Below are 15490 nucleotides of genomic sequence, written 5' to 3'. Positions count from 1 at the left end.
AGCCTGTCCTCTTCCATCTGGACGAAGAGTTAAAGACACACAGTTAACACAAAATAGCTAAGGCACTCCCTCAAATAATATTATTTTTGACTCTTGAATCTTGGCATTAATCTTTTACACTGGAATGACAACATAATGGTTTTTGCAATCGGTAATTATTCTGTAAATCTTGGGTGGGGCTATACCTGATCTCCCGTTTTTGTTTTCACTGACAGAGAACATTCATGTCTGAAATGTCAACAGGAGAATCTTTGTACATAGGGATAATAACTTATAACAAATTTACTTGCAAGATAAATCAAAAACCTGCTTCCTATGTACATAAATAATGCAATATTTTCATTTTATGATGTGGGAAATTGTATCCAGCTCTTGTCTTACCTAATCATATTTAAGTAGATTTTTTTTTTTATGTTGAAGAGACAAACATAACAAAATGCAGACTGCAGTAACTGTTTGATCTTACAGATAGGAAATCCAACTGTCATGTTATCATATCAAAACATGCTTTGGCAACACATATACTGAAATTAAATATTACTCTTTTAACATAAACCCCACTACCCTAATAGATTCAATCATGCTCTATACAGCGTATGCAAAGAACCCTCATGTTCATGTCTACACGCAGATGTGGGCATGTAATACAGTACATGGAGACATGGTTGTGGCTTGTATAGGAGTCCCAGGTGTGGGATTCCAGGTGTGAATATTTTCCTACGGTTTCCTGTGGGAAGGCGGTGTTGGTTTCATCCGTGATGTTATGTCTAGCTAAGTTAATAACCTTGCTGTTTTTTGTTCATTTAGCGTGCAATACAGAAATACATACCTTTTAACATTTAATGAGATGTCAAATTTCCAGCGGCCTATGTTTGAAGCATCAACAACTCACTGGAAGGTCTCATTAGTTGTTACTCTTTGTACCTCATTTGAAAATATACCAGTTACGTTGTGTCTTAATCTTTCAAGGTAATCTTATTTCACACTGTTTAAGAAAAATTTCATTGTGTTTCTGTTGCCACAGGAAATATTTTTTGCCATTTTCAAATTAAATATACAGTATTTCAGTGAATGTGCTTGCTGAAAAAAATGATGCTGACTCCTCAACGTACAAACACAGCTGGGACCCGAAGTCTGTTCTTAACTTGTTTTCTTCATAACTCTGAAGTCACTTTTACCACTGCGTCACAAACAATAAATTCTACTTCGTACAGACATCCCTGCATTGATTCCCTGATTAGGGGTGTGAAAACTTCCGAAACAGCTAAAATAAATAAATAAATCTTAAGTAACACTTCCACCATTCAGCTTCGTCCATCTATCATCAATAACTGCTTATCCAACACTGCGTCGCTGTGAGCTGTAGCCTATCCTGGAAACACAAGACAGGGTACACCCTGGACAAGGCACCAGTCAATTGCAGTGTAATAATTTTGCTATACGGGGGGTGTGGTGGTGCAGCAGGTTTGACCAGGGCCTGCTCTCCAGTGAGTCTGGGTTCAAGTACCGCTAGGGGTGCCTTGGGAGGGACTGGCATCCCATCCTGGGTGTGTCCCCTACCCCTCCAACCCTGTGCCCTGTATTGCCAGGTTAGGTTCTGGCTCACTGCAACGCCACTTGGGACAAGTGTGTGTGTGTGTGTGTGTGTGTGTGTGTGTGTGTGTGTGTGTGTATACTTTTGCAAATCCAACAATATAGGTATAAAAATTAAAAACCTGTAAGAAATTAACAGTTTTAATAACTTAGAACTGCATTAAAATTCAAACTTATTTAAAATAATCTAAAAATTCAAATATGTCATCTCAGCAACTACTGTTGAAAGCTGATTGTTGAACAGTTCATCCTATAAGCATGTACCATGTTCTCCACATTACTGATCATGAACACTCACCAGGCACTAGCTGTGAACGCCGTGGAAGAGAGCTGAATTCCTCCTTTCCAGACTACTAACTGGGTGGGTAAAAAGATCTTGCTTTCACTGTGCAAGGACCAGAAAGTCGGAAAGTGAACAGCGAGGAAAAAACAATTAAGTAAATAAATCTGTAACTCAAACGTTTTTAACATGAGGAACAACTGAACTCTAGTTTTATGAAATCCACAAATTGTTGCCCGAAAAAAAGGTATAAGCTAAAATTAAATTTTCATTATCCAACTGTTTTTAAACCGAGATTTAACAGCGTCAGCGAATATAAACAATTGCGCAATATGTATATGAATATTAAATTAGTACTTAGCAAGATTACAATGTGTAGTGCTTACCGCTGCTGCCTTTGCACTTAGAGGTTGCAGGATGGAATACCAGCTCCTGCTGTGCTACCCTTCAGCAAAATACTTACCATAAATTGCTCCAGGAAAAACTAGCCGGCTGTGGAAATGGCGTGAATGATTGTAGGTAGATAAATAGTGTAAGCTGCTTAGGGGATAAGTGTCAGATAAATTTAAACTGCCTGTAAAATCTCAGTGACATTCCTAATGTCACTTCATTCTTTCCATCTCAGGCAATTAGACTCAAAGCAGTGGACAGACCTACAAGTACAATTGAAAGAGAGCAGCCAGCAATGCCATTAACAGAAGAACTCCATTCTATATTATATACTGCATATTGCAGAAAACATGATATGTCTCAAGATAAGTAATTATTCTGGATAAAAATAATAAGATCTAATAACTGCAACCTTAAGATTGCAAGTGACAGTCTGTGCGGAGTTTACATGTTCTTCCCGTGTCTGTGTGGGTTTCCTCCGGGTGCTCCTGTTTCCTCCCACAGTCCAAAGACATGCTGTTCAGGTTCATCCATAGTGTGTAAGTAACAAAGTATGTTCCACTGATGTATGGATGCGTGACCCAGTGTAAGTAGTGAATCTAGCAGTGTAAGTCACCACGGCGAATAAGGTGTGTGGGCTCATAACACTACATAGAGTTCATTGGAAGCTGCTTTGGAGAAAAGTGTCTGCTAGATAAATAAATGTAATGTAGAAAGAGTAGAAAACCATCTAAGCTGGGTTTGTGTTGGACACAAATGACAAAAAGTGTAGAAACAAAAGAACTATGGTTATACTCCACATGCTGTACTGGCAGGGCATTCTGGGACACATGTGGCTACAATATTGTCATGGGCTTTGAGCTGCGTTTGCTGATCTTATGCCAGTTTTGGCATATTGACTAAAATGTTCAACAAAACAAACACACTAAGCACAACGTGTCTCAAAACAAAAAATTCTCCCGTAAAACCAACGTCATACTTATTGTTGATGCATTAATCATTTCACAGTCAATGTACCGGGTCACTGATATGGAAAATGTCAGTGCAAATCCAATGGAAAACAAAAGTGATTAGAGTTGTAGGGATGTTTAATCTCTTTAATCTCTTTAATGCCACAGCCTGACAGCTGAATAGCCAGTAATTGGGACTCTCTGTTGTGCAATATTTGGCTATACAGCAAACACAAAAACATTTTTAAAATGCAGATTCTGGCACAGAATAAGTTTTTCCTGGACTACTGCGGTGTAACAATTTGTCAGGCATTGGGGTGGAACAAAATTTATCAGTAGTAGTACTAAATAGAGTTATTCACAAACACTAGAGGAACAACATCAGGCTTGTCTGATCATTTCACATTTGCACAGTAGTTTAGATACAGAATGACCTGCCTCACTGGAGGGGACATGTCTCCCCACCCGTCTCCTACGCATCTTTCCACGTTACCAGAGAATGCACTGGACATATTTCAAACTGGGAGGAAAACTATAGCAAATGCTTATGGGTGGAGACAGAGACAGAAGGTTACAGGTTCAAATCCTGCGAGGGACTCTCGTGTTTATTTATAGAAAAAATACAGCTTGAGGTACTTGTGTAAATATTAACTCGGAAAATTTGCCCTAAAAATATGAGAACAAGAACAAGCTTGTTTGTAAAACTTACATTATACACAGCTAGCAAATACAGAAGCCATTAGAAGACTGGGATTTTTTTTTATTACAATTCATTTATGTTAGTGTTTATAACAGCCGATTGATGCAAAAAGGGAAATAGTTGGGAAATGGAAATTCTTTTCTCTCTGAAAGTAAAATAAATATTAAAACAGAACATAAAACTCTTTACAGATCATACAGCAATGCAAGGACAAACACGTTAAGATGAGGTTAAGACCAGTGTCTGTGCAGAATGTTGTATATACTGCCGCATTCAGATGTGCCTCGGAAGCTATGAAGAAATGTATCGTTTGAGCAGAAGTTTGGGAACAAAGTAGATCATGTGAGGTGGCAATTTATTTCTTAATTTCTTCAAAGTGCTCAACCTCGCTGGACTCATCTACCACCTTGCCATTGACCATAGTTTGGGTAACCACTTTGACAATCTTCCTGGTCCTGACATCTGGTTCCTCTGCAAGACAAAGTAAAAGAGGCTCACATTGAACAGTGTCCTAGTGTAGACTCCATAGCCCAGATGTAATCACTGTGCCTTTTACACGTGTTGCACTGCTGGGATCTTGCAAATCTATCACTGTGTAAACTGCTCTAACAGTGGTGAGTTCTAGTGTCATTTACTTCTGGTCTAAATTTCATCCACAGAGGCCACATTTACATTTATTCATTTAGCTGATGTTTTACTCCAACACAGCTGACAATGTTAATGTCACAATTATTTACCCATTTCCACAGCTGGATAATTTTATTGCAGCAATTCAGGGTAAGTACCTTGCTCAAGGGTACTATAGCAGAAAGTGGGGATCAACCCTGTAACCTTTGGATGCAAAACCAGTAGAGCTAACTACTACACTACCAGCTATCTCCAAAGATAAGCAAGAACAAATCCTTTCTTCTTAAGGAGCAATCAACATCTTCTTCTCAGCTCACTCATTTATGGCTTATTGTTAAAAGATAGATCCTGCTCTGTATTCAGGAATGACAACAGTTTGAAGCCTCACATCATAATTGACAACAACACCTGGACAAGGACTTGAACCCTGGACCCCCAGATTAAAAGTCTAATGCTCTACCAACTGAGCTATCCAGGCTCTTGGATTGAAGGAATTTAATACCAGTCAGAAGGTCTATTTTCCAGCAAAGGCAAGCTTCTCTTAAAAACTCTCTAAAAACTCTTTCTGGGAGAGGTGGAAGTGTTAGCTGCGTATTTGTTTGAACAGTTGCTAAGGGTTACTGTGTTTTGCAGGTTTCTTTGTGTACAGTTTTAATTAATATATGATTTATTCATTGTCACAGCCCATCCCTTTTCACAGAAAGAATGAGCTCGCAGTATTAAACAGAAAACAATGTGAAAAAACAACATGTCAGCGGCCTGCTGGTTAGACGTACAGGTGTAAAAGGCGGAGTTGCCTTATCCCTTCGCCCCATTCCTTTTTAATATAAATGCACACGTCACGGAGGAGCAGTACAATTTATTTGTATTAGGAGTGCCTGTTCATGATTAGGTCATATCACTGATGACATCATATCTGAGAGCGAGGGTGAAGCCAATAAACGTGAGCCATGCTTTGCACTGGAGAGAAAGGTGTAGGGTAAGTCCTGTAGGAGGCTGAAGCCAGGCTTGATGCCAAGACTCATCAGTTCATCGGCTTGGAATGTAGTGATCTCAATTTGAAACAGTGTAAGGTAGGTGAAAGGTAACAAACCAGTGAGACTCGTGAAGTTCAGCCTTACTCTGTCCCATAAACAGAGGGGACCTAAGTCCTATAAGACCTTATTGTCAATGCAGGTAATCTGGAGGGCCTACAGGCATTGCTGGTATTAGTGGAGGATTTCATTTCAGCCATTCAGATAATACTTTTCAGCAGCCAACAGATCTTTCAAGAGTGAATCACTACGGAAGAAAAGTGATGTAAATGCTTAATAAGAGCTTGTACATTGTTTAAAAACAAATACTTACTCTTGGGGACTTCCTTAACCCTGAAAAAACAGGAGGACAAAGTTCAGTGAGACTGTTTTGCAAATTCTTTTGCTGACATTGTTCATTGATGGACAAGGAGACAAATATCACAGGTCACAACATCTCCAAATTTAGGAAGGCTCTTCAGAAGCCATCTGTATAAGTTTATACATATAGCCTCCAGGAACTTGCAACCTTGGCAGTTTAAAGACCTGAAGATTAGGAATGCTGAACTCAAGGATCGCACACGGTGACTGCCCCGTTCATCCCTTCCTGCGCCCACACTCACGTTTCCTCTCCCTCCAGCAGACGTCTGTAGGTAGCGATTTCCATCTCCAGGTTCTGCTTAATGCGGAGCAGCTGCTCGTATTCGGTCTTGTTGCGCTGCATGTCAAGACGCAGCTGGGACAGGGTCTCCTCCAGCTGGGACAGGGTCATCTGCAGCTGCTCCATTTCTAGGGCATACTTTTGGTTCACTTCACCTAGGTTACCCTCTAGCGCACCCACCTGTGGAGGGAAGATGGGCCTGTGTCATATACCCATGGATGCGCACAATTCATAATTGCACAGTCATGGGTGACACATACACAGCCGCTCGCTCATTTGTTGGCATTTGAAGTATGACCAGAAGGTTCTACTTGTATTTTTTACCATAATAAAAATTTAATAGGCTGAAGTTTCTTTCAAAAGTGGCTTACATTGTTAAGTTTGTGTGTTGAAGTACTTATAATGATTTACCCATTTATTCAGATGGATAATTTCGTCTTGATTTTTTCAAGGTATGTACCTAGACCAAGGATACTATAGTAAAAGGGGGATTCAGCCCTACTCCCTTGAATTAAACACATCAGCTTTCACTACCATGGTATCTGCTAAGTCCTTTTTTGAATAGCTTCAGTATGAAATGCTGCAGAAGCATTAAACTGGTAATCTGCAAACATAATATAAAAAAGTTAACTTATTGCTCATTTACAGGCACTAGCAATGGTTTCTTGTGTGAATTAGTGACTTACTGAAAGAACCCACTGACAAAGTGTCCCTGACAAGTTGGTTTATGTTTCAAGGTGGCTGGATAATCAACACATATTAATCTGTCTACCCTGCCTCAGTGCAACAATAGATTCTTCATACAGAGATTATGGTTGCAAAACTCAAAGATGAGATCGTTTTGTCTGCATGTTCTATGTATTGTAATCAATAGATGAATCTGTAGCTTGAACAGAAGGAAAATGGAGGAAGGTGATCAAACAAGAACAACTGTTATATGAAAAGCCAGGAGAAGAATTTTCAAGTTCAGGAAACATCGAAATCCCTAGCGCCGAAGTTCAGATTTCAAGCTTTGAAGAATATCATTAGAGGTTAGTGCGGTGGTCTTATCAAGCACTAGGTTCAGTGGTTCATTGGCATCTAGATCCAGTGGCGACCAGGTTTGGTGGGAATAGTGCTCACTGGGGAACAGTTTTGGCAGAGATCAAGTCCAGCAAGATCTCACCTGTTTCCGCAGGCTGTCCAGCTCCACCTCTAGGGTCTGCAGGAAGCGTCTTCTGTCGCTGAGCTCGCTCTGAGCATTGCGCAGAGCCTCATTGCTCTCCTGTACCTCTGACTGCACCGTTTCCAGCTGCAAGAAACAGTGCACACATGCTACCATAGATATAATCTGAGCTGTTGTGCGTGTTCAGATGTTTAGTATGGATGCTCAGTACAGTACTTTAGCAGCCAGAAATATGCTACAGTGATGCACATTCATTTTAAGGATAATGGCTCAAAAAAGACTGTCAAAGTCTTTGAGCCAGTATCAAAAAGGTAATGACCTCTGTTTTTATCTATCTATCTATCTATCTATCTATCTATCTATCTATCTATCTATCTATCTATCTATCTATCTATCTATCTATCTATCTATCTATCTATCTGGTTGAGGTTTGTTTGTATTTGGGGTGGCACAGTGCACAGCACGTAGTGTTGGGACATCATCGTGTCTGGGCTGTGCAATCACATGTAGGTTCAAATGCTGCTCAGTCTATGCGGAATCTGTATATTCTCCCTGAGTTTATCTCAGTGACCTCCCACAACCCGAAAATGTGTATTTCAGGCAAACTGGTGACTAGATTGTCCATAGAATCTGAATGTGTGAGTGAAGGGGTGTGTGAGTGTGAGTGCGTTGTGATGGCCTAGCATTGCATTCAGGGTGAACCCTGCCTTGCACTATACTCCCCAGCTCCAGACTGTCATGACCCTGCATTCTGGGAAGTGGTTCATGATAACGGATATTTATAAGTATGTACATAAATACATGCATAATTTCAAGGTAATATTCCACGGTTTGTAACATGCTTCAAGATGTGTTACCTGTAATTTTTAGTGTGGCGTGTAAAACCTTTGGGTCTGAAAAGTGTCTTTTGCTCTGGAGCTACTAACCTTCTTCTTGTACCACACATCTAGGTCATCCTTGTTCTTCTGGACAATGCCCTCGTACTGTGACCTCAGGTCAGCTAGTATAGCTGCCAAGTCAGGACCTTGAGTGGCATCAACCTCCACATTGACCTGGTCTTTGGCCTGCTGAGCCCTTAGACTGGCCAATTCCTGTTGAGCGGCAGAGAAAGGGATAGAAAGTTTGTGTCTGAGAGATATTGTGTATGTATAAAGAGAGAATTGTGCGCACTTTACCATCTTAATTGACAGCTTCTACATGAATGCTTCATGACCCACATTAATAAAAAGACCTACATTAGCTTCAGATTGCTGACTTGTCAGGAAATGCTTTCCTGTGGTCTTAAATACATGCCACAGTTGTGACTGTGTCTGCTTTACACTCCATAATTATAGGCTTATTCTCAGACCTATGACCTCTCTTCCTACAACAGAAGTGGGAATACTTCATTCTTTGCCTTTCAAAGCCATATGTGATGTTCAGTGAGATGGTTCTTGACATGACCAAAGAGATCTCCTTTGGCTCTCCCAGATAATTCTTTGGGAAGAGTGCCATGTACACTATCCTGATTCTTTCGTTGCCTTAAAGAAAAAAACTAAGACACTAAAGCAGACATATTAGCCACTAAAAGAAAATCTGTGCAATGGAAACAAGATTAATGACCCTCAGTTCTTGATTATGGTGGAGATAGGGTATTTGCTCAGCTGTAGAACATGTAGGCTGCAGTATTACTTCATTTTCAACCTCCTTTCTCCTATTCCCTCTTGCCAGAAGATGACAACCTCCTGCAGGGCGTCTCACCTCCTCGTGGTTCTTCTTCAAGTAGTACAGCTCATCCTGCAGGCTCTTGAGATCTGCACGCAGGGTAGCAATGATCTGGTCGTGGTCTACCTTAGCTTTCCTCAGGGCCACGCAGTCCCCCTCCACTGACTGGCTCAGTGCCACCTCTGCTTCCCACCTGTGTGGACATGACATTCATACGTGCTCTACCCTTACTTGAGTCTTGTCATAGCATGCCATAGAAACCCTTATTTCCAAGTTACAGCCCTCAGGCAAAGTATTACATGGTATGAAATTTTGAATGCAAAGGGATTAACTTTATGAAATGCCATAAAAACTGTTATCTTACCTGTGAGGTCTGATAGCAATCACACCCTAGCAACGAAATGAAGCTAAGTACAGCTTTATTTCATTATGTTAAACCAATAAGTAGGCAATTATCATAAGAGATTATGTTCTGAATGACTGTACCTCTTTGAAAAATAAGAAGAATTATAATTACATGTAATGTAAAAGGGGGTGCGGTGGCGCAGTGGGTTGAACCACAGTCCTGCTCTCCGGTGGGTCTGGGGTTCGAGTCCCGCTTGGGGTGCCTTGTGATGGACTGGCGTCCCGTCCTGGGTGTGTCTCCTCCCCCTCCGGCCTTACGCCCTGTGTTACCGGGTAGGCTCCGGTTCCCCGTGACCCCGTATGGGACGAGCGGTTCTGAAGGTGTGTGTGTGTGTGTAATGTAAAATTACACAACTATCCCTTCTTTACCTTGCACTTTCTACTTAACTGGTCTAAATTCAGTTTTTATTTGGTGCATCATAAAAATAAAGCAGCATAAACAGGAAATGGGAACATGTCAGTTTTTAGGTCCCCAAATGGAATGATGAATCAACTGCAAGGAAAATGATGCCTAAATAATTTGTCAAACTAAATTGTCTGCTAGCTGAAGCCGGAGGCTACCGTGACAACCAAACAAAAACCATTAGAGACATTTCATCTTGGAACCAAACTGTTCCATATTTGATCAGCAAATACACTGCACCAAGCCACCAGAAGTGGTCCCCATTGTTTAAATGATCTTCAGAAACTGGAATTCTCCTCTGCTGTGACACTTTTGTGTCTAGCAGACTGTGCCCAGATCTGCCTAAAGCCTGAAGCAGTGGCTCTTTCGCAGGCTACCACTGGCAGGAAGGAGTGGAAATACATGGGAAGACCAGGGCATGTGGCATACTCACTTGAGTCTGAAGTCGTCGGCAGCCAGCTTGGCATTGTCAATCTCCAGCATAATGCGGGCATTCTCCAATGTTTTCTTCCTCACCTGAATTTAGCAGAGGGTTGTTTTTGTGGGGATGTCTATGGTTATTTGTCATTATCTGTAAATATTATGACTCCTGTGTGTCAGTCTAAATGAAATGTGGCATGTCTCTTTTATGATCATCAGTGTTGCAGTGCTTGAAACTTTTTACAGTGCAGTTTATCCTACCGCCCTACATATTTTCTTCTTTTTTTTGGTGTTTTGTCGGAATGTTAACATTACATGTTGTCTAATACCTGGAATTCGGGACGCACATTTTGTATTCATGAAAGTTAAACCATTAATCTCTTTAACTAATGCCAGTTAATCTTTCACTCATCTTAATGTTTAAAAACTGGAGGCTGTCTGTGGTAGAACTGAAGGATACAATGATCTCAGGTAGTGAACAAACATTGTTTCTTTTACATGCAAACAAAGCCAAATCGACTACATGCTTAAGTGAAACATCTACAGATCCCGTAGAAACCACTGAAAGCATTTTTGCTTTTGTACACTCACACACAGGGGTTCACAGACTGTTTCAAAGGTTGTGGGTTTTGGCGGAGACATAGGAATACCATAGAGCTGGCACCATTAAATGTGAACCTCCTTTGTTAAAAAATATGATCTGTTGCAATACCTGTGTATGTCCACCCTTTACACCCAACAGAAATAAAATCTGTTCATTCAACCGTTTCACTATGTCTGATGGACTGTGCTGGAGCGACTGTACCTGAAACAATTGTTACTTAGAGTCACAGAGCACTGACCTCCTGTTGGATGGCTTGAGCTTTGGCCAGCATGGCTTCTACATCGTATCCCTTTGGTGCTCTCTCCATCATCAGCTGCCTGATCTTCACCTCCAGGTCAGCATTGGACTTCTCCAGGGAGCGCACCTTTTCCAAGTAGCTGGCTAGGCGGCTATTGAGACCCTGCATTGTCTCCTTTTCGTTGGAAACACCCTGCAGGTTATTGAAGGAAAGGCTTGCTGGGCCCCCGAGATCAAGGCCAGAGCTGACAGAGCGGGCGCTAACTGAAGATATCATGGCTGGAGCCTTCAAGACACTCTGCCGCATGTCTCGGAGTGAAAGGCTGGAGAAAGACGGCTGGCGGCCCGACGAATAGCTCCGCACTGTGGTGATGGATGCCATGGATGAGTCTGTGGAAGGGAAGTGAATACAGGAATACGGGAGGGGCTTAGCAACTGTAGAAAAACATTAGGCTGAGTCACACAAGATTACTCAAGGTGTTACTGAAGGTGGGATTGCGGCATCCATACACCTCAGTTTTCATCGCTGTTGTAATTATATAAATCTTCACTGAATCTCAGACACTACCCTGTGACAAGCTGGCGTCCCTTCCAGGGTGTACCCCAACTAGCCTTGTACCTCCGGGGTGCCAAACTTGAACAAGTGGGTTACAAAAGTGAGTGAGTACGTGAGTCTATCTCAGACATTTCCTTCAACTTCATGCAGCCCTTAGCCTGATCTTCAAGAGGCTGCGAGGCATTACTATTACATATCGATTCAATAGCTGCACTCATTTGAAAGTGAAGCTCAACCAGGAATGAAAGCATCCTTTTAGACCTCTTATCTGAGAGAGTGATAAACTTCACTGCTAGTAGTGGCCAGTTGTACATCTTAACATGACCAGTTTTATCTCACTCCACTGTTTGATGTATCTGTAATAAATAGTAGTGCTCAATTAAGCTTCTGAAAGGCAAAGGCATCTCTACAGTATGTAATTGCAGAGTTTGTAAAAACATTTTTCAGTCAATAAACTGGGAAAGGGGAAAGTCACATAAGTGGGAACTTTCAGTGATAAGACTTGTACTTAAACAAAGATGGAGTGATTTAAACAACGACACACCCATTAATCACAAAAAAAAAATGCGTACATTTTTTCATCTAACATATCAGTTACCTGGATAATTTGCAAGTCAGTGTTTCCCCATGTCAGAATGCTATATGATACCATGAAAGCTATTTACGTAATACTACTAGAGTAACTATTTGAGCTTTTCTTTATCAATTTGTAACATGTAGATAGAAATTTCAAATCTACATGCTATTCTTAAATAATGCATGATAAAACACACTGAAATAATATTTAAATTAAACACATCTGTGGTCGTAACCTGAAAACTATGATAAATTTGAGACACCATACGACTAGTTTTTTCAACTACTCACAGCACATACTTTGTCAAACATGAAAACAAGGCAGTAACATTGAACAGATTTTACATTTTAAATACAGTTAATTTAAAACTGCAATCTGACCTGACAGCTTGTCAACTGTACATTATAGAAACTCATGTACTGCACTCCACAAAGCTTATTTATGACAAAAGTGATCAATAAAATTTGCAACTTCAGAAAACATTTCTTATGCGCGGAGACACTGTCAGGAACACTGACCTGAAGGTTTGCCGTTTACTTGAAGAATTCTCGTGAAAATTCCTACTACGCTCTGACCCTGATGCTACAGGTGATCCTTTATAGAGGACCAGTCAGTGGAAAATGGGAGGAGATTAGCTGCAATACGTGGCTATGCGGGAGGGGGCAGAATGGAAATCTGACACCAATAAATAAAATATTCAAAGCTTTTACAGCTCTTTGAGTAACATTCATGAATCAACGGAATGAACGGCTGTCCCAGTATTTAAACTATCGAACATGGTATGAAATTTATCACAAAGTAAAAATCGGTTTTAAACTGAGATAGTTGATCAGCAGGATGAGAATCAGCACCTCCAAATCCGAGGCCATGGTTCTCAGTCGGAAAAAGGTGGATTGCCCCCTCCGGGTTAGGGGGGAGTTGCTCCCTCAAGTGGAGGAGTTTAAGTATCTCGGGGTCTTGTTCACGAGTGAGGGAAAAATGGAGCGGCAGGTTGACGGGCGGATCGGTGCGGCGTCCGCAGTAATGCGGTCATTGTACCGGTCTGTTGTGGTGAAGAGGGAGCTGAGTCGTAAGGCGAAGCTCTCAATTTACCGGTCGATCTACGTTCCTACCCTCACCTATGGTCATGAACTCTGGATCATGACCGAAAGAATGAGATCGCGGATACAAGCGGCAGAAATGAGTTTCCTCCGCAGGGTGGCTGGGCGCACCCTTAGGGATAGGGTGAGGAGCTCAGTCACCCGGGAGGAGCTCGGAGTAGAGCCGCTGCTCCTCCGCATCGAGAGGAGCCAGTTGAGGTGGCTCGGGCATCTGTTCCGGATGCCTCCTGGACGCCTCCCTGGTGAGGTGTTCCGGGCATGTCCCACTGGGAGGAGGCCTCGGGGCAGACCCAGGACACGTTGGAGAGACTACGTCTCCCGGCTGGCCTGGGAACGCCTTGGGGTTCCCCCAGAGGAACTGGAGGAGGTGTGCGGGGAGAGGGAAGTCTGGAGGACTCTGCTCGGACTGCTGCCCCCGCGACCCGGCCCCGGATAACGGAGGAAGATGAATGGATGGATAGTTGATCAGCCTGGTGCCAGTTCTCTGAGAAAGTTTTCAATCAAGGATGGAGTCTTGAGTTACAGTGACACACAAAATGCTAAGCATGTGTAGCTAATTTCATACTCTTCATGTGCAATTTCTGGACATTACGGTTTCAATTATGAATGCATTAAGTCATTGCCTTGTTGAAACTTTTATTCAATATACCTGCTTGAACCAGCCACCTTTAGGTTACAAGTCTATGTCTGTAACTAGTACGCTTCTTCCCGGAAAATTACATGAGCATCATCTTTAACCAGACCAGCAAATGGTGACATTTAATCAGTGATCAATGTTTTTGAAGAACTCCTCATAACATTTCTTTTATCCCTGTGTTTTAACCAGCAAGAATAAAATCAGTGAAACATCTGCGCATTTAAATGAACCCAACTCAGACTTGATTTCACTGTCCCATAGCTGCATTGCAGGTATTGGACTGAGTCAGGTTTGGGAGAGTAGGGAGAGCAAGTTCATGACTGGGGGTCTTTGGATGGGGTGTTTCCACACCCTTCCTGTCCCATCAACGTCAGAGGCAGTAAGTGTGTGGGACCCAGGTCCAGGAGTGGCCAGGTGGGGTTGGACGGCTACACCACAATTCAGATAGGAAATGTGTTTGCCCCCCCCCAAATAAAATGTTTTCCCAGTGACTCACGGAAAAACAATGTTCCCCAGCACACCTGTTCCTGACGGTTTACAGGGTTAGGTCTGGGGCGACCCACTCAACTTGTCACACCTGCTGTGTGTTTGACTGACGTACCTCACACAAGGGTACAGAAACACACGCCTCTTCAAACACTGAACAGATTTATTCGCTTTTTAATGATTAATCTTCATTTTGCTGATGCCTTTGTCCAGGGTGACTTACTAGGGTTACACAAAGCTAAAGTGGCTAGAAGGTCACAAGATACTCAGAAGATGACAATCCAGGATTAAATATTCTGTTGCAGCAAGGATTGAACCAGAAATAATAATTTAACAATAAAAACATACTCATTACAGGCAAGAAAATCTATTACAAACAAGCATGGGTTAAGAGCACAGTAAAATAGGGGAAACATTATGGTTGGCACGGCAGCACAACGTGTAGTGCTGCTGTCTCACAGCACCTGGATGGTGTGAAAGGATGTGAGTTTGATCCCTGCTCAACGTATGTGGAGTTTACATGTTCTCCCCATGTCTGTGTGGGTTTCCGCCCACAGTCCAAAGACATGCTGTTCAGGGTCCCCTATAGTGTGTGAGCGACAGAGAGAGTGTGTGTTCCACTGATGTATGGATGAGTGACCCAGTGTAAGTAGTGTATCTAGCAGTGTAAGTCACCTTGCTGAATATGGTATGTGGGCTGATAACACTACATAGAGTTTGTTGGAAGTTGCTTTGCGGAAAAGCATCTGCTAACTGAAGTAACATAAGGAAAGGTCATAAGAAGCAACAGTCCCAAGGTGTTGAGTGAAGAGATGAGTCTGTAGAAGCCCTGGAAAGTTACAGGACTGGCAACACACTTGATGTAAAGCTCAGCTCACATTTTGGGAGTAAGAAGAGAGAATGTTTGCTTCTTTGGTTTGTGTCTAGGATAGCAGGTATAGAGAGAAGGTAGGTAGAGGCTCGTGGAGGTTACACCGAGGAC

General features: G+C 42.0%; 1 protein-coding gene and 1 non-coding gene across 2 annotated transcripts; both read right to left on the bottom strand.

Annotated features, from left to right (window-relative positions):
* Positions 1-3351: 3351 nt before the first annotated feature.
* LOC108932389 (keratin, type I cytoskeletal 18) lies at positions 3352-12876 on the bottom strand. The gene is made up of 9 exons (XM_018748750.2): positions 12804-12876; positions 11154-11542; positions 10325-10407; positions 9120-9276; positions 8306-8470; positions 7380-7505; positions 6177-6394; positions 5888-5907; positions 3352-4384 (listed from the first exon to the last, which is right to left on the bottom strand). Exons 2-9 carry the CDS (start codon positions 11532-11534, stop codon positions 4269-4271), a joined length of 1266 nt encoding a protein of 421 aa, XP_018604266.1. The 5' UTR covers positions 11535-11542; positions 12804-12876; the 3' UTR covers positions 3352-4268.
* On the bottom strand, positions 4946-5018 carry trnak-uuu (transfer RNA lysine (anticodon UUU)). The gene has a single exon. It is a non-coding gene; the product is annotated as a tRNA-Lys (tRNA).
* Positions 12877-15490: the final 2614 nt, after the last annotated feature.

Source organism: Scleropages formosus, chromosome 6, assembly GCF_900964775.1.
Source record: "Scleropages formosus chromosome 6, fSclFor1.1, whole genome shotgun sequence".
Classification (NCBI taxonomy): Eukaryota; Metazoa; Chordata; class Actinopteri; order Osteoglossiformes; family Osteoglossidae; genus Scleropages; species Scleropages formosus.
The sequence above is the reverse complement of the archived record's forward strand: the minus strand, read 5'-3'. Positions and strand labels throughout refer to the sequence as shown.